The following is a 21,241-nucleotide window of genomic DNA, read 5'->3' as shown; positions in this document are numbered from 1 at the left end:
AGAATGGATTTCAGGAAGTTTTTATTTTAGCCAGTGAGTTATAAATAAATTATTGGAATAAGTTACCTACATGGGTGGTAGAGGCTGACGATAGTTTGGGGAAATTCAAAGGTCAGCTGGATAGTTACCTACGGAAGGAGGGAAACACATAGGCTGTCTATTTCCTATTCTCTTATTATTTTTTATTTCATATTTTTTTGGCTGATGTAGTATAAGTTTTAGGCTTCCTTGTATCATATGGCCATTTCTAATACTAACACTAATATCTGTGATAGTAACATCAGAAATGGGGTCCCCAAAGGATTCTGCAGCTGCAGAATCAACACTGGCAACTTCACCGCATACTTTAATGTTTTGGAAAAACCAGCACGATGCTTGAACCTATAAAACCACCCGTTGCTTGCCACGAACCTGACTTTGGGTTCTCCGTACTTATTCTTAATATCTCCATAAATACTTCTTGCTTTTGCTTGAATGGCCATTGGACTCAGGGACACTTGCTTCTGAATCTGGTTTTCCACCCATATTATTTGCTTTTCCATCTTCAATACAGCACCTGAACGCTGTTTTGTGATCACTGCTGGTCTTAAATGTGTTGATCCTTTAACATGTTCTTTTATACACACACTGTCCCTTAAAATAGTATTCACTGTTGAAGCAGCAAGACCTAATTCTGTGCAATAGATGACAAACTTTGTCCTGCTTCGTACTTCTTAACCATCTTCATTTCTATATCAATTTTGTTTGGTTTCCTAGCACTGCCAGCACTTGCACTTTCTGTTGGTCCCATTCCTTTCAACATTGTAATAAGTAAATAGGAATGAAGAGAAGATTCTGAAAATTTATTTATGTTTTTATATGATTGAAGATTTCAGTGAAAGGAAACTCATTTCACCATAATACCATAACGTAAAAACCTACAGAATTCCAGTTATCGGTATTATTACAAATGCAATAAGATCAAGTTTACTACCAATTTATAATACACTGCACTAACAGAAAAGCCCAATAAACTGGAAAGTGCAAATTGTTTTTGTTTTATGGTAGTGACCTCCTCCAGAAATGTGTTTTAGAAAAATATCACAAAGGCATTCAAAATTGATTCTTATAACAGAACATATGATAACAATGAAAGTTTAGTGAAATTTCCATTATAAAAATGACCTTTTAGAGAGACAAATAGCTTAGTTATATAGCAAAAATTTCAACTTCCATGGTCTTGGAACGGATTACCAAAGGAAAAAAAAAAAAAAAAAAAAACAAAAAATCCACTTGTTATTGGGTTCACATTGCAATGTTTTTGAAAAACGTATTTTTCGTCCTATAGGATGAAAAATAGGTTTCCACAACTTTTTTTTTTTTTTTAAATTTGCACAGGCCGGCAAAAACTTACATAGAGTTGAATTTCCGCAAGTCGAGTATTGTGTAAGTCAGGGAGCACCTGTATAGGTTTTTATTTCCCACTCAACTGCTTTCGAACTGACATGGGGGGTAATGAATAATTCAAATACATCTAACAAAAGGCTATACACCGAGGTCTCTACCAGTCTTAGACAGATGTTTGTAAATTTTATGGACAACCCAAAAAAGTCGGCAGCTATACAGCAGCAGCAAGGAGCTAAAACTTCATTTCTAAGAGTAATGATAGTAAGATATACCAGCTACATTGTTCATGACTTTGATAATTATTGAATAAATTAATGGATGAAAGGAAAGCCACTTAAAAAGTACCTTTTTAATTCTATCTTCTTCTCGAATCTTTGCAACACGTGTTTCTTCCTTAAGTGATGTTGAATCCTGAAGTCCCGCTTTTAATCCTGATAATGTACGCGAAGTACGAGGTCTTTCTGAAAGAAAACATGAAAGAGAATGCCAGATAAAACCACTCTCCCACTTTACGTATCAAAATGAATCACAATTCAAAAACTTTTATATTTTTTTAATTAATATGGTAGCAGTTATTAATGTTAACAGTTAACACAACCATATTTCTCATTCATCATTATCCTTGCCAACCTTAGGAAACTGAAGAACCAAATACTTTTAAAAGGAATCCAACTAAAGTTGAGTATCTATTAAAAGTAATGTTTTGGGCATTGTTCTGGTGTTGCCCAAAATTAATTAATAAATTAATTTTGAGGAAAATTAATTAATTACCCCATAAAATGCAATAAAAGCTAAATTTTCAAGTTCCTTGCTCTGTTCAATTATAGTACTGGCTAATGCAAAATCTTTATATGGACTGTGATCTAATTTAGTTTAAATTGTTACAGTGCATTGGTAAGTTGGTAAGTTACCCAAATTGACTACTATTTAAGTGATATGACTGTGCTGTGTCAGTCCCATCATTAAGATTCAAAGTAACCCAATCTTTCACAATTCGCTTACAAAACTAAACATTTCCATATTTAAACGAACCTAATCTTTTAATTACAGAAAAAACTAGAACATATAACAATGAACAAACTATCTAATAACCAGTAACAACAGTATGCTAAACTCTGTTCAAGTCTTAATGCTACTTAAAAAACAAAAGCACTGAAATTAAGTTTATACTTATTGGAAACCTGGAAGATCAACCAGATTATCATCACAAAACTTCCAATAAAATTGGAAGAGTTGTAGTATGTATCATGTAGTGAAAATGTGGTTGCTAGTCAAATTCCGATGACCAGCTTAATGGCAATACAATGAAGTCTTGATAATCCAAATTCAACTCAACTCTATCAGCAGTGTTTTTTGCTAGTGGTGGCAGTGAAGTGGTTTTTTATGAAGTGTTTCTTTTTAAATGAAAACCTTGTATATAAATGTTTTCAAATATTAATTTGTTCTTTGACTTTATTTCTCAATGCTGAGCAAGGGCTGTCAAACTACATATATTTGTTACATGATTCAATTTTATTAACTTCTGTACCAGAGAATTTAACTTTTTGGCACATCAGATAACTGCTGACAAGCTCAGTTTTCTCTTCTGATTTCTGAAAGCTATTTTCATGCTGTGATCTATTAAAATTGTGTTTACTATTAGTTGGAAACATTTATGAACATGCAGTACCATAAAGGAAAGATGATAAAAGCTGATGTTTATTTGGAGGTGATATAAACATGAACAAAATGATCAACCTATCTTAATTCAGAAGTGGTCAAACTGTCAGTGCACATTTAGCAGGGGAATCAGCGACTCTAAAATTGATGATTTTTAATGTATCCAGAGTTTGAAAGTTATGTGTGCATTTACAAGTATGGAAAAACCAAAATCTGACAGGATAAATTGTGTCAAAAAATTGAAGCTTAATGAAAGAGACCACTGGATAATGAAAAGGACAGTAGCTCAAAAACAAAACTCTGCCTAAAAAAAAGCTGCAGAACTTAATGCAAGTCTCAGCATTCCAGTTTCTGGCAAAACAGCTTGACAAGAACTTCATAAAGCTGAAATTCATGGCAGGGCCACTATTGCCAAGCAATTTATTACTGATGGTAATGCTAGAAAAGAGGCTGCAATAGTGTAAGGAGCACAAAAACTGGCCACTTGATGAGTGAAAACATGTATTTTCAGACAAATCATTATTCACACTTTTCTAACATCAGGGAGAATGTGTGTGGTGTCAAAGGAAGTGCATTATCTTAACTGTCTTGTGCCAACTGTCAAATATGGAAGAGGATCAACAATGGATGGGCAGCCATAGCTTAGTGTTTTTTAGGTTCCATTATCATCTTGAATGTGTTAATTGCTGCTAATAAAATTACCACTGATTACCTTGATACTCTGAGTGACCAGGTTCATCCTGTGTAGCAAACATCGTTTCCTACAAATGATGTGATAATGCTCCAATATACACAGCCAGATATGTCCCATCTTGGTTTGAGGAAAATGAAACTGTGCATCTCCCACTGCCTACACAATCACCAGACTTAAACATTACTGTGCGATTGTAAACATATTTGACAAAAAGAGTAAGAAGCCACCACTTTCCCTCCTCCATCTTTTATCACTCAAGGAGCTTGAAACGTTCCTTCATGAAGAATGGTTGGATGATCCTTTTAAGACAGTTCACAATTTATTTGAATCTATTTAATATAGAATACAAGCTGTTTTAAAAGCAAAGTGTGATCCAACACCATATTAGTGCATACCTGTTACTCTTCTCAGATGCATTTCCATTATTTTGCCCACCTTGTGTATATACACTGCTGAAAGGGCAATCTGTGATCATTCCTAACAAAAAAAAAAATAATAAATAAATAAATAAATAAAAATCCTAAGGAAATCCACTTTTACATTAGTGGGGACAAAACAGAACAATTTACTCCATTTTGTGGTAAAGGATCTCTTCCCCCCCCACCCCAGATATCACTGCAGGGATACCCCAGGATGGTGTGCTGTCTTCAAAACATTACTTATACCTTCCCTGAACAAAAGGTCAAATTTTAATAGCTACATTGATGATATAAATCTGATTACACCCATGGATGATCTACAATTACACAATGAATCAATAACTCGCCGCACCTCTTTACAATATATATTTATAGTTTGGGAATGCACTTAAACCCAGAAAAGACAGCCTTAATCTTCACAATGAAATGTGACCAAATGCAGCATATCCCCAGTTAAGATGGAGGCACCTATCTAAATCGTCATGTAGCATATCGAGATTGAATGCCAACTTAGATTTAACAGGCTACCTGGCAGACCAAGCAGCATGCTGCTCATATCACAGATTAGCATGCAACTAGAAAATATATACATTGGAAGTATAATCAATCAGTAACTTCTGTATGGCACTGAGATCTGGGCTCAGCAGCTCAAACAAACATCAAACGCTTATTTGCTAACAAGTTCTATGTAGCCCTAAGATGAGTAGTGAAAAAACACTACAATTTGGAAATAAGAACAAATGCTCTGGAATTGGTGTTTCAGATTCTGAGACTGTCTACAAAAATAGAGGAAATCAATGTGACTACAACTATCAAAATGGTCACAGGAACTATTTCTGTTCCAAAAGTATGAGATGTGTGCTATGGAGAATTCCTCTCTCCTTTGTAAGGACAACCCCATCGTTCTATCCAGATAACAGAACACTCCAGCTAATGGACAGATCCATCCCAAACAAGATGCTTAATCTTGTCCAACAAATTGATACAGAGTTTAACAAATCTGCTAATGAATTGAAATATCAAAAGATTGTTGCAGTGCATCACCACACCCTAACTTTATCCAGTACTATACCAATTGATAGCCCTGTGCTTTACATTTTTTTAAAATTATATAATTTATTATATTACCATTTTATTATACTTATTTTAATTTTTCTAACCCCACCCCCAAAACTATCCCTTCCTCTTGCTTAATGCTTTTTTTTTTTTTTTTTTAATATTTATATTAATATTCAAATGCTCTCTCTGATAGCCTTCTGTGCTCAATCTAGATGTGATCAGCTGGCAATTAGTTTGTTGTTTGGTTTTTAGGAGCATTAGCAACTAAGGCCATATTGCTCCGGGATATGCGGTGGTCATTCCCTGACCTTTCCGCATCCTCCGTATTTGGTGGTGATGGACTCGAACCCCGGTCTAATCAAGAAGCGTGTGCTACCCACTGCTGCTCCTTCCCACCTGGCTACGGAGGCGCCGCTGCAATTAGTTGTACATAATCAAGCCATCTCTATGTAATCCTAGCCAAGAGCTGTAATGGATCAAATATGCTTCTTTGTATTTTAATAAATCGGCAAACTAGATTTCTATAATTTAACGAAAACGACTTTCGACGTTTATCTGCTTGAAAACATAACAATGTCAGTTTCCTATTACCAATTCTGTGACCCTAGGAACATTCACATTAAGCATTTCTTGAAATGTGGGAGTAGCAATTTAAAAACTGTCTGAGACCCCTGTAGTCACCTTTACAAAAGCAAAAGCCCTTCATTTCAGCCTTAATGGTAGTTACATCTTCCCACATCAGTACATTATGATCACTGTCACCCAGTGGTTCCTTTATCCGCAAATTCTTAATCACTACTGATTATCAGATCAAGAGTATTAATCCCTCTGGTTGCCTCTCAAACATGTTGCTGTAGAAAACAGTCATCCAATAAATCCACAAAAGTCTTGCTAGTGTGTGAGTGACCAACCCACAAGTTCCAGTCAATATCTGGAAAATTAAAATCCCCATTATAAGACATTCTGATTTACTGGCCAACTATTTCTCTGCACAATTGCTCATTATACTCTTCAGATTCATTAGGCCTATAACACACACCTACTCTCATTTTTCCTTTACCAGTACTTATGTCACACCGAACAGACTCAACATTGCATTGTCCACCAACATCAATTGGATGCACTTCCTTAGATTTTGTGTTTCTTAACTAACAGTATAACCCCTCCTCCCTCGTATCCTGTCTATCCTTCCTGTACACATTGTACTCCCCAAATTCTAATTCTGCACTGCTTATGTCTGTGTGACACCACGTCTCTAATATATCCCAACAATATCTGCCTTTGATGTCTTGACTAGCACTTCAAGCTCTTCAAATTTATTAACTATACTCCTAGCATTGGTGTACATGCAAGTATACATGCACCTGTTTCTACTCTTAGTTACCGTAACACAGCCCATGTATTTATTTGTTCCACTATGACACCCAGTAGTCCTGGAAATCTCCATTGCCTTGCTTTACAGGCTGCTGCTCATTCAAATAAAAATAGTGCAAGAATCACCTTTGCCTCTACTTGCAGCCACTGTTAACCTTTTAGTCTGTGTATCCCCCCCCAAGCTAGCAGTTTTCAACCCCTAACACTGTCTCAATAGCATCAGCAAATATTCTTGCACCCTTTCTATTTAAGTGTATCCCATCCCTGTGGAAAGTCTCTCCTGTCAACAAGAACAGACCAGGCTGAAAAAAAATTCTATCCCTTGAGCCTTGCACAATCTTCTTCAGGGCTGAATTGATCAACAAGGCTCTCATCATATACTCCCTCCTATCGTGTCTGGGCAGAATTGCAGACACTTTCCCATTCAACCCTAACTCACGACCTTTTAACATTGACCTGTACTTGAGTAAATCTGCAGATCTCTTACTCTAAATGTCATTAGTCATCAGTATTAAAATATAAAAGGTGAGAAGGTCTCTAAAAAATTCTGATTTTCTTGTGTGACAGACTAATATTAGATGTAGCTAGACTTAGCATGATATTAGCAAGTGAATTTGAGGTATGACAAGTTAATAAGAAACCTGCTCATTCAAAGATGACTGCTGCCAACATTTGTTTACAGTATGACTGAAAAGTATTGAAAATTACAATTTTCAATACTTTTAATTGTTAGACAAACTTGTGGTTTTAGCTTACAATAGACACCGAAGTATCTACATGAGGTTTAAAGCACCAACTAAAATCATCAGTAATTCTGTGTACCAGTTCCAGCAGTTCTACATCCTTCCTAAAATGAGGCCCCCAGACCAGTGTGCAATACTCAAAATGTAAGCCGGGCCATTGCCTTATATAATGGGATAATCACCTCCTTATCCATGCTAGAAAAATTCCTGTATATCATTTAAAAAAATCCAATGAGCTGTCTGGGCTGCCTGTCTGCACTGCTCCTAGAACTTCATATCTGACTGCACAGTTACCTCTAGGTCTTTTCCATTTTCCACCATGCTGAGTGTAGTACCACAAAGTTTGTATGTTAATCTGGAATTATTGCTATTCACATGCAGTACCTTGCATTTGTTAATGTTAAACTTCAACTGCCATTTCTCTAATTTTTCTACATCTTGTTGCAGTATGACCTTGATTACTGTCATTAACCACCCTGCAAACATTTGTATCATCTGCAGACAGACGTTAAGCCTGATATACCTTCATCAGTATCATTAATAAACGTATTGGAAACAACAAAGAGCTCAGCACAGAACCCTGGGTGACACCACTAATAATAGTAGTCCACAGACAGCAGTGCTCATTGATCTGTCTTCTCATTCAACCATTCCTTTATCCACAGCAGTTGTTGTTTTGGTTTTTAGGAGCATTAGCAACTAAGGCCATATTGCTCCGGGATATGCGGTGGTCATTCCCTGACCTTTCCGCATCCTCCATATTTGGTGGTTACGGGCTCGAACCCCAGTCTAATCAAGAAGCGTGTGCTACGCACTCGCTGCTCCTTCCCACCTGGCTACAGAGGCGCCAATCCACAGCAGTAACTTTCCCTTAATGCCACATTGCTGCATTTTGTACAGCAGTCATTTAGTGCAACAGTATCAAAAGCCTTCATGAAATCCAATCAGATTGGCCAGACAAGACTGACCCTACAAAGATATGCTGTGACTGCAGTATAATCTTATTTCTGTCCAGATGGTCCTGCATTACTTCTTTAACCAGTGACCCCATTATTTTCTCTCCATTAAACAAATTCCTCATTTGTGAATGTAGATGCATAACACATTCAGTTTGTCAGCAACCTTCAGCAGGATAATCAACAGTTAAACCAAAATCAAGTGGACCAATGCGATACAACCTCTGCCTTCTACTGTTAATATAAACATAGAAGTCTTTGCTGCTTTTCTTGGCATTCTTTACCAGAGATGTCTTGTAATCTGCTTTGGCTTGCCTTACCTTCTTTGTGACTTGATTACATATTAGATTATATCTATTGTACGCATATAGGGTGATTATAAATATCTATAAAAGTAAATAAAGTAAAGTGCAGCCATTATCAACCCACTGCAGGATGGAAGCCTCCTCAACAATTCATGCTGAGGGAAATGGACCATAATCTGCCACGCTGGTCCAGTGCAGGTTGGCAGATCGACCATATTCAGCAGTCAGGGGATTGAACCCCCGGTCTACTCAAAGAGCGTGTGCTACTGCACTCCCGCTCCTGACCACTTGGCTACGGATGTGCATATAAATTATCAGGTGATACAAGAGAACATTCAATAAATTATCTACCTAAGGTACTTCCAATTATATTTCAACTTGAATCATACTAATATTGATCTCACTGTTTTTTGGTTGTTCTGCTGTAACAGAAAGAAGGAAGACACCTCTATCAAATTATGAATTTGCTGAAATTGGAGCATCATTCAGTCATCAAGTTTCTCACCAAAGAAGGAATGGACCAAAGGCCATTCAAGAAAAGATGGTGGCTGAGTATGTTAACAGTGCACTTTCAGAGTACCAGGTGAAACCCTGGTCAAAACAATTCAAGTGGGATAGTGTCCATTGAATATGATCCACATCCAGGAAGGCCTGCAACTGCATCCACTCCAGAAATGTGCCAAGCTGTGAAACCCTTGTGCTGAATGGCAGACATTTAAAGGTGTCCCAAATCTCTAGGGAATGTGACATACCTGAGGGAACAGTTAAGGCACAAACACATTATTATCACCTCGAGAGACTCACATTATTTCACTGTTAAACTGTGAAGTGGGTCATAGGAGATGCATTAGTGTAACGTTATATGTGTTATTCTCTTTCGGGAAAGCTGAAGCGAAACGAATTGCCACAGTTCATCCTATTCTTCAGATTTTGAAGAAGATTTAGAAAATGCACGTGCTTTTCTTATAGCCGAGAAAACAAAAGAGAGTAAGCAATGGATATGTAAACTGGAAGAAAACAGAAAAAGGCAAACTGCATCATTTACTGCATGACTCAGAAGATGAAATCGTTTAAGATGCTTACAGATGAATAAAGAAGAATTTAATTTCCTATATAATCTAATTAAGGATGACATACAAGGGCGAAATATGCAATTTTGAAATTTAATCAGTGCTAACGAAAAATTAGTTATGTTTAAAGAAAGTTGAAATACTGTAAGTTTAATTTTGAATAAGAATTTATTCTGTAAAAATACAAACCGCAATTTTTAAATTAAATTTAGTAACAACAAAAAACTACTTCTCAAAGCTAAAAACTGAACTTGTAAGAAATTGCTACAAGTTGTATAAATTGAAATGATCGACTTGTTCGTCCTCTAAATTTGTTAATTGTAATACTGTTGGTTTATATTTCCCTCCTTTGGACACTTTTGAGCATCTATGTGACTGGACATTTGCAGTGAGTATGCCGAGTAGCTAGTCGAAGTGGAGGGTGCTTCGGAATAGGCACAAGGGAAACGTTCTTGATGTTGTTGGTTTTCGGATATTCTTACTTGTACACTCAAAACAGCATTACTTGTAATTAATTTTCTATTAGCATTTCCCCAATTTTCCACTTATCACACCTTACAAAATTTCTGTTCGAACAGAAAAATGTGAGCTCCAAAACGTGATTCGGCCATGTAGGCTGACGTGTTATCTTGTGAATACAGCCAATGACAACAGTGTGTCTAAAAGCAATAAACTAAATGGTAAATATAGCTACCACACATTTGATGTGTGACAAGTTTACAAGTGAGCTCCCGTGAGGAGATAAGCAGTGTGTTTCCACACTTATAACCATCCCCCATGAACATCTAAAGGATGACTAAGGTCAGTGCAAGGTGGGTGCACAGATTTCTGACCCCGTACAGAAGCAATTTGGAGTACAGCGTTGTGAGGAGAATTTAGAGCATTACGGAAGAGATACTGAAACTTTCATCTCCAGAATTGTTATGGGTGATGAAACGTGTTCATCACTGGGATCCTAAAACCAAGCAAGAATCAATGCAAAGGAAGCACAAGGGTTCTCCCCCATCAAAATTTTTGGATACAACCTTCAGCTGGCAAGATTATGGCCACCATTTTTTGGGATGATGAGGGAATTTTATACATTCACTACTTGGAACACAAGCAGACATTCACTGGGGAGTCATATGCATCCCCACTGTACAACCTAAGGGATGTCATAAAGGAAAAATGCCATGGAAAACTTTCCAGAGTGGTGCTGCTTCTTCAGGACAACACACCAGTGCACAGGTCACATGCTGATGTTGTTACTTTGAGAGACTGATTTTTCAGAACTTATCCATCCACCTTACCAAACAGGAAATAGTCACCCCAGTGACTATTTCCTGTTTCGACACATGAAAAACTGGCAGTTACTTTGCTGATGATAATGAACTGAATTTCTGCTGTTTCTTTGATGGACAAGAAAAAATTTTATTTGTCTGGTATTTCCTCATTGCCAACAAAATGGAACAAGTGTATTGAAGTTAAGGGGAGTTACATGGAAAATAAAATCATATTTCTGCCTCTACCTCATTTCCTTCACAGGCAGATAGATCATTTATTGAATGCTCCTCATAATTCATATAAATTATCACCTTATAATTTATATGCATCTCATTCATTTCATTTCTCTGCCTCATGTCTCAATAGTTCATCTGACATCCATTTAGGTCTGAGCATTCCTTAGTTGGTGTAATTTATATGCATTCCATTTATGTTTATTTCTCTGCCACCTGTCTCAATAGTTCACTTGATATCCATTTAGATCTCAGCCTTGAACAGCTTCCCTTGGTTGGTACAAAAACCCACGTAGCTTCTATGATTATTTCCCTCAATGGTTCCTATTTAGAATTTGTTGTTCGGAACATCATTAGTTGGTCAAACTATAGCCTTTACAAAAGCAAAAACCCTTCTCTTTACCCTTGATGGTAGTTCCAACATCAACACACCATAATCATTGCAGCCTAATGATTCTTTTATCTGGAGATTCTTAATATATGAAAAATCACTGCTGATAATTAGATAAAGAGTATGGCTCTGTCGCATTGTCTCTCTTACATGCTACTGTAAAAAATAGTCATCCAATGAATACAGAAATATCTTGCTAGTGTGTAAGTGACAAACCCACAAGTTTCAGTCAATATCTGGAAAGTTAAAATCCCCCACTATAAGACATTCTCATTTACTGACCCACTACTTCTCTGTACGGTTGTCCATTGTACTCATCACAGTCATTCAGCCTGTAACACACTCCTACTGTCATTTTGTTTTCCTAGTGCTTATGTCTCACAATAAGTCACTGAACATTGCACTGGCTTAGATTTTAACTGTTCTTAACTAAGAGCATAACCCCCTCCCCTCCTGTCTGTCCTTTCTGTCATGGGGGCCCCAGTTCCCAGTAAATCACAGCTAAGTGCCCTGAGGAACAACATAACACTGCATTATGCAGACTACACCAAAACTCACTATCTCTGGCCTTTACAGAGTTTGTATTGTGATACAGAGTATACAACATGAAGTTGGGGGAACCCCCCATGTACCTACCACTTGACAGTAACCACTATACACTGTTCTTTCTGTATATATTGTACTCCCCATATTCAAATTCTGCATCCCTTATATCTGAATGACACCATGTCTCTGATCTCCACAATGTCTGCTACTTTTTTATGACTTGGCCAGTACTTCAAATTTGAGTTTCCACTGTATTAAAATTCTGCTTTTCATTATTCAACTCTAGGAATCTTGTGGAAAAATTATTTTGAACATGTAATGTGGGAAAGCACCTTTTAAAAATTAGTCTTATGCCACAGTTTATTATTTAAAATCAAATAAAATCTGTGAAGTGTGCGATTACCAAGTGTTGTAAATATTTGGAAGATGGTCTATGGCTATCTGATCTGTTAGCATTAGTACAAGGCATGTGATGCAAGAAAGAAAGCTTATACAGCAACAAAAAAAAAAAAAAAAATAATAAATAAAAAAATTCCCACTGCACCCATCCATTTGCACTAAATGGTTTGTCCACTTCTTCCTTGAATTTATGATGGAACAGATGGAACTTTGTTCCAGCAATCAACTACCCACTGGCTAAAGGCAAATTTGAACACATCTATTCGACACCTGTCTTTCCACAATTTCAGTTTATGCCCCCTAGCAATCTGAGCAAGAGGAAGAATCCCATCTGCATTGAGCCTGCTGAATCCATTCAAGGCTTCATACACCTCAATCAGATCACCTCGCAGTGGCTTGTCTCCAGACTCTGCAATTTTCAGAACTTAAGCCTTTCTTCATAAGAGCCTTTACAGGTCAGATAAAAGGCCTGTAAAGGTGACCCCAACTCCATATTGCATATCACAGTACAAACTATAAAGGCTTTTATTCCCCTTCCCAGTCTTGCTGCCCTTCTCTGTACTCATTCTAGCAACTCTACATCCTTCCAAAATCACCTCCTTATCCCTATTAGTAAAATTCCTATATATCATTGACAAGACAACATGAGCTACTCTTGCAGCCTTTTTGCATTGCTCAGAAAACTTCATATCTGACTGCACAATTACCTCCAGGTCCTTTTCATTCTCCACTACCCTGAGGGTAACACCACACAGTTGGTACATTTCTTTGGGGTTACTACTATGCATATGCAGTACTTTGCATTTGTCAATGTTAAATTTCAGTTGCCACTTCTCAGCTCATCTGCACAACTTTTCTAGACCCTATTGCAGTAGCATACTGTCATTAACATCCCTGCCAACCTTTGTATCACCTGCAAACTTCGAAATTAAGCCCGATATACCCTCATCAATATCATTGATAAATATATAAAACAACAATGGGCCCAACACCAAACACTGGGAAACTCCACTAAGAATATTAGTGCATGAAGAGCAAGTGTCCACTGATTGCCACTATGTCTTCTCTCACTCAACCATCCTTTTATCCATTGTAGCAATTTGACCTTAATGCCATACTGCTCCGATTTGTACAATAGTCTTCCATGTGCAACAGTTTTAAAAACTTTTCCTGAAATCTTAGTATATGATATCAAAATTATTTTTTTGCGACCAGTTCCTTTGTGACCACATCACAGTATCCAATTGAATTGGCCACACAAGGCTTCCCCTTAACAAACCCATGCTGTCTCTGAATTATAACTGCAGTGTTGCCTAGATGATCCTGCAATGCTTCTTTAACCAGTGGCTCCATTATTTTCCCCGAAACAGAAGTTAAACTAACAGGTCTGTAATTACTGATGTCACCCTTTGTGAACAGGACATATTTGCATATCTCTAGTCTGTGGGGACTTCCCCTGAATCCATAGATGCTCTCATAATTAAGGCTGAAGGTTTGCTTATTTCATTTGTGTCTCTTTTATGTTTAACTTCAACAATTTCTTCTCTACTTTGCTTTCTGTTATTGCAAAATCATTTAGCTCCCTGCTAGAGTTTAATAAGCTTCTCTTCTCCACTTCCTTATAGAATTCCTCATGTGTGAATGTAGATACAAAATACTCATTCGATATGGCAGCTATCTGAGCAGGATCATCTACAGTAAAACCATCGATATCAAGTGAACCAATCTGATTTATCCCTTCCATTTAGAGTTTATATAGGTAAAGAAACCTTTGCTGTTTTTGTTTGCATCCTTTACCAAAGATTTCTCATAATCTGCCTTTGCTTGCCTAACCTCCTTTGTGACCTGACTACAGACAATATTAGCTTATATCTACCATAGGCTTCTGTGTCACCTGATAATTTATATGCATCCCATGCATTTTTCTTCTCTGCCAAGAGTCTCAATAGTTCATCTGATATCCATTTCGGCCTAAACCTTTAACAGTATTTCTTGGTTGGTATGAAAAGCATAGTTGCCTCCAGTACTTTTTTTGTAAAAAAATAGATGCCGGTACTCATTCTTTGCTATCAGGAAAAATTGAAAATTAAAAGGATATGAAAAGTACTGTAAATTTTTTTTTCCCTTGATATTGTTACTTTAGTAGTAAAGTTTTTTGGAATAAGAACAACAAATTTAGTATATTAACACAGTTTATTAAGCATAAATTTATTATACAAGTATATAAAAAATAAGTAAAATAAGTAAATAAATCTGTCAACTACTGAGTGCCAGGCACTCAGAATGAAGGGTCCGTAGTCAAGAATGATCATTAGTGTAGTATCTCAAATATAGAGCTTTATGGTAACTGAAAAAAGTTTCTAGTACCCCGGCTTGGCCTAAAACAGAGGAACTAACAAAAACGTTATCTATTTGGGTCTTTCCAGTTGTTGTGAATGACAAGGGTGGGAGAAGCACCTCAGACTGGAGAAGCGATTAATGTCTTGAGGGAGAAGTGACTGGCAGGTGAGGGCTATGCAAGACTCCACACAGGCACATCCCCACCACCGGCGCCTTAACACTGGCTCTCTGAACAACTCCAGCTTTGAAAATTGTTAAAAAATACTTCATCACAAAATTTATAAATGACCTTTATAGAATTATTAACTAACTATTTAGCAATCTTTTTGTCACCAAAAGGAGAGTTAATTAGTACAAAGAAGCGTGCCATCGAAGTGCAATAAAAAATTGTTTTTTTAATTTTAACATAAAAAAGTAAATGATAGATTTGAATCGGAATAGTTTTCCTTTGATAAGCATTGAATAATGTATAGCTATGTGACTTAAATTTTTAGCTCCATTAGCGACAGAAATAGAGGTGGGGGAACACAAAAATTACTCACATTTCCTGTCTGGTGCCACCATTTTTAATTTTAAAAATATTTTAAAATTACATTTTACACCTACTCATTGAGCTCTTTCCAATGGTGTACAATAAGCTATAGGTTGTCGGCAACATTTTTGGTCCCCCCCCCCCCAACTTACACTCATTTCACAGACAAATTTTTGTCAACAACGATCAATATGGCATTATATTGGTACATGATGTACAGACCCATGCAAAATTTCAAGTCAATAGGTTGAGTAGTTCCGAAGATACAATGCTGTGACAGACGGACAACCGAGTGAGGGTCCTTCTTTAGACCACGGACCCTAAAAATAATAAGTAAAAATAAGTTATTTATTTTTACTTATTATCATAGAATATTCCAAATTTGTATTGAGTTCCCACAACACATTATATGACTTCTTTTCTTACTGTTTGTGTCTGTTGGTGAATGGTGTTTCCTGAAGCAGCCACAAATCGACATATTTTGTTAGATCAAAGCCGGTGAGGGTGGGCCTACAATTTTAAGAAACGGTAGTGTAGAAACTGTTTTTGTCATCAAAACCAGCTTTTCAATTAGGTATTCCCGAAATCCACGAATTGTATTTCTTTCATTTAACCGTAACCTAATTGACAATTTTCTAACTTCATTTTCACCAAATACCAACAATTCATGTTTAGAAGGTTTAATACCTTCGTTGTCCTCGTTTTCCTTCTTTCGTCATCGTTGTTGTCACTAGTTCTTAAATTTGAATTTTCTCTCTTTTTTTTTTTTGGACACTGTCCGAAATGTCAGCGTCATTCAGATATTCAGGTACTGTGACCATGTAAACAGAGATAGGGAAAATTTATGGAAAAATGTGGATAACGCACTTCCGCAAAACAACAGATGAAATCATGCTCTCCTAATTCTCGAATGGGGCGCTTACAGTTGATTCACAGTGGTGTCCAACCTACAACCCGCCCGGAAAGTGAACTAAAACAGCATTTTAAATTTTGTTAATTATCAAAAAAATTCTCATTAAATGTTTTGTTCATTAAATGTAATTGTATATTGTACTTAATAAAATTTCCGAATATTTTCAATTTTACTTTTACATGCAACAAGATATGGAAAAGGTAACACACTAAAGAAATCTAATTTTGAATTTTTTTTTGAATATGGCCACTGTACGGGAAAAAGTTTGGACACAATTGCAGTAGGTGGACCAGATCCCACTGGGAATACCCCTTGATCTGCTCACTGTTCACCAGCGCGATTTCTCCATATGTGGGACAGGTGGTTGGATAGGTTTTACCAGGTACCACTAAGTTGTAGAATGGTAATCCCTTTAGCACTCTTAATTTGCATAGTAGCACTAATTGCCTAAATTGCCTGAAGGCCGAAAATGAGGGAGCGTACCGAGTTAATTCTCTCCTAATCCATTCGCTATATTGGGGTCCATTATTGTTTTCTGTATTTATAAATGATATTGATGATGGTATATCAAGCTTAATGTCCAAGTTTGCCGACGATACGAAGGTTGGCAGGGTTGTCAAGGACACTACGCTACTGCAACAGGATCTGGAAAGGTTGAGCAGATGGGCTTCGAGGTGGCAAATGAAGTTTAACATTGACAAATGTAAAGTACTACATATGGGAAACAGCAACCCCAGAGCAATGTATCAACTCTGTGGTACTACACTGACAGTGGTAGAGAATGAAAGGGACCTGGGGGTGGTTGTGCAGGCAGATATGAAGTTTTCTGAGCAGTGCAGATGGGCTGCAAGAGTAGCTCATGGTGTATTGTCGATGATATATAGGAATTTTTCTAGCAGGGATAAGGAGGTGATTATTCCCTTGTATAAGGCAATGGTCAGACCACACCTAGAGTACTGTATACAGGTCTGGAGGCCTCATTTCAAGAAGGATGTAGAGATGCTGGAACGAGTACAGAGAAGGGCAACGAGATTAGTGAATGGAACAAAGGGGTGCTCTTACGAAGAAAGGCTTAAGTTTTGCAAATTGCAGTGTCTGGAGACTAGGCACCGGCGAGGTGATCTGATAGAGGTGTATACAGCCTTGAATGGTTTGAGCATGCTCAATGCTGATGGGATTCTTCCTCTTGCTCAGAATAATCACCTGAGAGGGCATAAATTCAAATTGAGAAAAGACAGATGTAGGATAGACGTGAGGAAATTTGCCTTTAGCCAGCGGGTGGTTGGTTGGTAGAATAAACTTCCATCCCTTGTCATGGAAGTTGATAGCCTAAATAAGTTTAAGGCTCAGCTGGACAGGTATTTTGAACGAACAGAGGGGTGAAGTGGAAGTGGTTATTTTATTTATTTATTTATTTATTTTTTGGCTGATGCTGCATAAGCTTGCTTTCTTGCATCAAATGCCTCTACTAATCCCTTTAGCACTCTTAATTTGCGTAGCAGCACTAATTGCCTGAATGCATTCGCCATATAAAAATTTTCTTTGCTCAACGGAAAGTATTTTAAATGTAACTTCCAAAGGGAATTCAAAATGATTCGCTATAAAAGGACTTCATTAAACAGAGGTCTGACTGAGTAATTTAGAATTATAAAAATGGTTATACATTTTTATAAAGAAAATATCTTAACAATAGACAGTGAAAATGCAAATTTAGTTAAATAATTTTAAGCTTATTTGAATAGTAGGTAAACATGTGAAAAAAATTTATGGAAATTTGAGTGCATTGCATCCAAATGTCATATGTCACTGTTAATAAAGGTGCCGGTATACTGTACCATTGCGTACTGTCCAAAAAAAAGCACTAGTTGCCTCCGAGATTAATTCCTCGAATGCTTTCAATTTAGAATTTGCTGTTGGTAACATCATCATTTGGCTTCACTGTATAGAATTTAAAAAAATCTGAGACCAGTAGTCACCATTATGAAAGCAAACACCCTTCCCTTTCCTCCTGAAGGTAGCTAAATCTTTAAGTAACTGCCACATCAGTACACTATGATCATGGCCACCTAGTGGTTCCTTTATCTGTAAATTCTTAATGCATGAATAATCACTGTTGATAATCAGGTCAAGAGTATTACTTCTTCTGGTTGCCTCTCGAAAATGCTGTTGTAAAAAACAACCATCCAATAAATCCACAAAAGTCTTGTTAGTGTGTGAGTGACCAACCTACAAGTTCCAGTTGACATCTGGGAAATTAAAATCCCCCATTATAAGATATTCTCATTTACTGGCCCACTCTTTCTCTGTATAGTTGTTCATTGTACTCATCAGAGTCATTAGATGAATAACAAACTCCTACCCTCATTTTTGCTTTTCTAGTGCTTATGTCACACCAAACTGATTCAACATTGAACTGTCCACCCATGTCAACCGGAAGCACTTCCTTAGATTTTATGTTTCTTAACTAACAAAACTCCTCTTTCCTTCCTACCCTGTCTGTCCTCTCTGTACATATTGTACTCCCCAAATTCCAATTCTGCATTCCTTATATCTGTGTGACCCCATGTCTCTGATATCCCAACAATATCCACCTTTGATGTCTTGACGAGCACTTCAAATTCATCAAATTTATTTACTGTACTCCTGGCACTGCCATATATATGCACCTGTTCTTACTCTTAGTTACCCTAACACAGCCTTTGTATTTACTTGTTTCATGATGACTCCTAGCAGTTCCTGAAATCAGCAGCAACTTGCTTTTCAGGCTGCTGCTGCTGCTCATTCCAATAGAAGCAGTGCAAAAATCACTCCTGCCCCTGCCTGTGGCTACTGTTAACCTATTAGTTTGTGATTCACCCCCCACCCCCAAGGTGCAATTTTCCAAACCATCTAAACATTGTCTCAATAGTATCTGCAAATATTCTTGCACACTTTCTATTTAAGTGTATCCCATCCCTGTAGAGACAATCTCTCCTGTTAACAAGCACAGCCCACGCTGGGGAAATTCCTACCCCGCGAGCCTTGCACAATCTCTCCAGGGCCAATTGACTGACAAGGCTCTCATCGTATACTCCCTCCTATCGTGTCTGGGCAGAATTGCAGATACTTTCAAATTTAATCCTAAGTCGTGACTGTTTTCAACATTGACCTGTACTTGCTAAGTAAGTCTGCAGATCTATGTTTAATGTCATTAGTACCAATGTGTACAACAATATCACCTTTTGTGTCTTTAAAAGATGATATCTACTCTACGTCATCAACTTCTGCCCCTGGCAGACATACCCTGGTCCTATTCCTCCTATCCTTTTTGCTCAATATATTTCCTGTTTCTCTCACAATTGATTCACCAACAATAACTAGTTTCTGTGGGACCAGTGAATTCTGCCCTGAAGATTTCTGCTGCATTGCCTGGTGCACAAGAGTGAGCTCTGGTGTTGAGCTGGGCAGCTGAGAGCTTAATGGGGCCCCCATTTTAATTCCTTTGAGGGAATCTGCTTGACTCTTCAAACTCTTAGATTCCCATCAGAACGCTGAGTTGCCACCTAATTTCTTGACACACACTGCATCTAGCACAAACAAAGACATCCTCCATGGCTATATCATATCCTGTTCCAGAAAAATCAGCAAACATTTCACATTTTGCACATTTTTCTATATGGTGATGTGCTGGAGAATTGCCCCTTTGGTTCTCCCCGAACCACAGCACTTTTGCTACTTTCTGCACATTGCTTTGCTGCTCTAGTAGCACGATTTATATTTAAAGACAATTTAATTAACAATACTATACCAAGCTAACTGATTCCTAGCACAGTGTTATGTATTACGCTATCTAGTTTTACGTTATACCTTACGCTATTCCGTATCGATCTAATATACTACAATGGCAGCAAGTTTCGAACGGTACAAGGTTCTACCAATACTAAGTAATAACCTACAAAAATCTCTATCTAAATTCAAAATAAACTAAGTAGCATAATAGGATTTTAAAGGTACTTCTAGAAAATAAATTAACATGCCAATTAAGTCAATAAAACGGCAAACATTTAAGAAAAACTTATCAGTTTGCTGGAGCTGTAACATCTTCGCCAGCAAGTGGATAATCTCGTTCCCACTCCCCTGTCATATTCCCAAGCCACTGCACTTATATTTCTGCATCTTTTTTAAATTACTTGATTTTCCATCTTTTTGGGGTGAATTAAAAATTGTTTCCCCAGAAAGAATGGCCGGTATAGTATAAGAGATAATACTAGTATTTTTTCTGGAATGAAGAAGTCTAGAAACTGCATTCCTTGGATTTAAAAGCTAAAATAAATAAGGGTATATTATATGGGCTAATTATATTTATAATCATAAATACAGATATATTATATGATCTTAGGTAGCATTTTATGTTGTGGGTTCAAGAAGGGAATTTCAGCAACATAACTGTTTGAAAGATGCGAAGTGCAGCAATAAAGTTCCCAGGATGGTGCAGCCATGTTCAATGAGTCTGAAGTGATATGTTAGTTCAAACTTCTTCCAACAGATGGTACTATAAGAATGTCCACTAAGCTGACAAGTTGCAAGTAACAACCAGTTTCATTAGTAGCATTAAGGTTCCATGTCAGAATTTTGCAATGGAGCAGCAACATATGAATATCAAATTTTACTTTACACTGGAAAAATCTACAACACATGGAAATGTTGAAATCTGCTTATGGTCATGAAATGTTAAGTTGTACCAGTGTGACTGAATGGTAAAAGAAGTTTAAACACAGATACTACGAGGTTCACAACAACTCAAGAAGTGGATGTCCATCAACCTTCAAAATGAAGATGGAGTTGCAAAAGTTTGGGAAACTGAAGCAAGCAATCACTGTTTGACCCTCAATGATGGCTAATGAGTTGGATATGAATAAGGAGATAATTCATCAATTTTTGCATGAAGATTTAGAGAAATGAAAGGTCTGTGCAAAATTT

The 21,241-nt window shown here is 37.1% G+C and overlaps 1 protein-coding gene across 3 annotated transcripts in view; it reads right to left on the bottom strand.

The window, feature by feature from the left end:
- Window positions 1-21,241, bottom strand: part of LOC150080145 (uncharacterized) — a 118,892-nt gene that overhangs the window by 9,378 nt on the left and 88,273 nt on the right. For all 3 annotated transcript variants that reach the window (XM_090382164.1, XM_090382165.1, XM_090382166.1), the window contains one exon: window positions 1,732-1,847. In XM_090382164.1, coding sequence (XP_090238290.1) covers window positions 1,732-1,847 — 116 coding nt within the window. The remainder of the gene's footprint in view (window positions 1-1,731; window positions 1,848-21,241) is intronic.

The sequence above is a fragment of the Mastigoproctus giganteus genome, chromosome 9 (genome assembly GCF_048544385.1).
Source record: "Mastigoproctus giganteus isolate SK-2022 chromosome 9, ASM4854438v1, whole genome shotgun sequence".
In the NCBI taxonomy this organism is placed as follows: domain Eukaryota; kingdom Metazoa; phylum Arthropoda; class Arachnida; order Uropygi; family Thelyphonidae; genus Mastigoproctus; species Mastigoproctus giganteus.
This window is presented reverse-complemented; position numbering and strand designations above follow the sequence as displayed.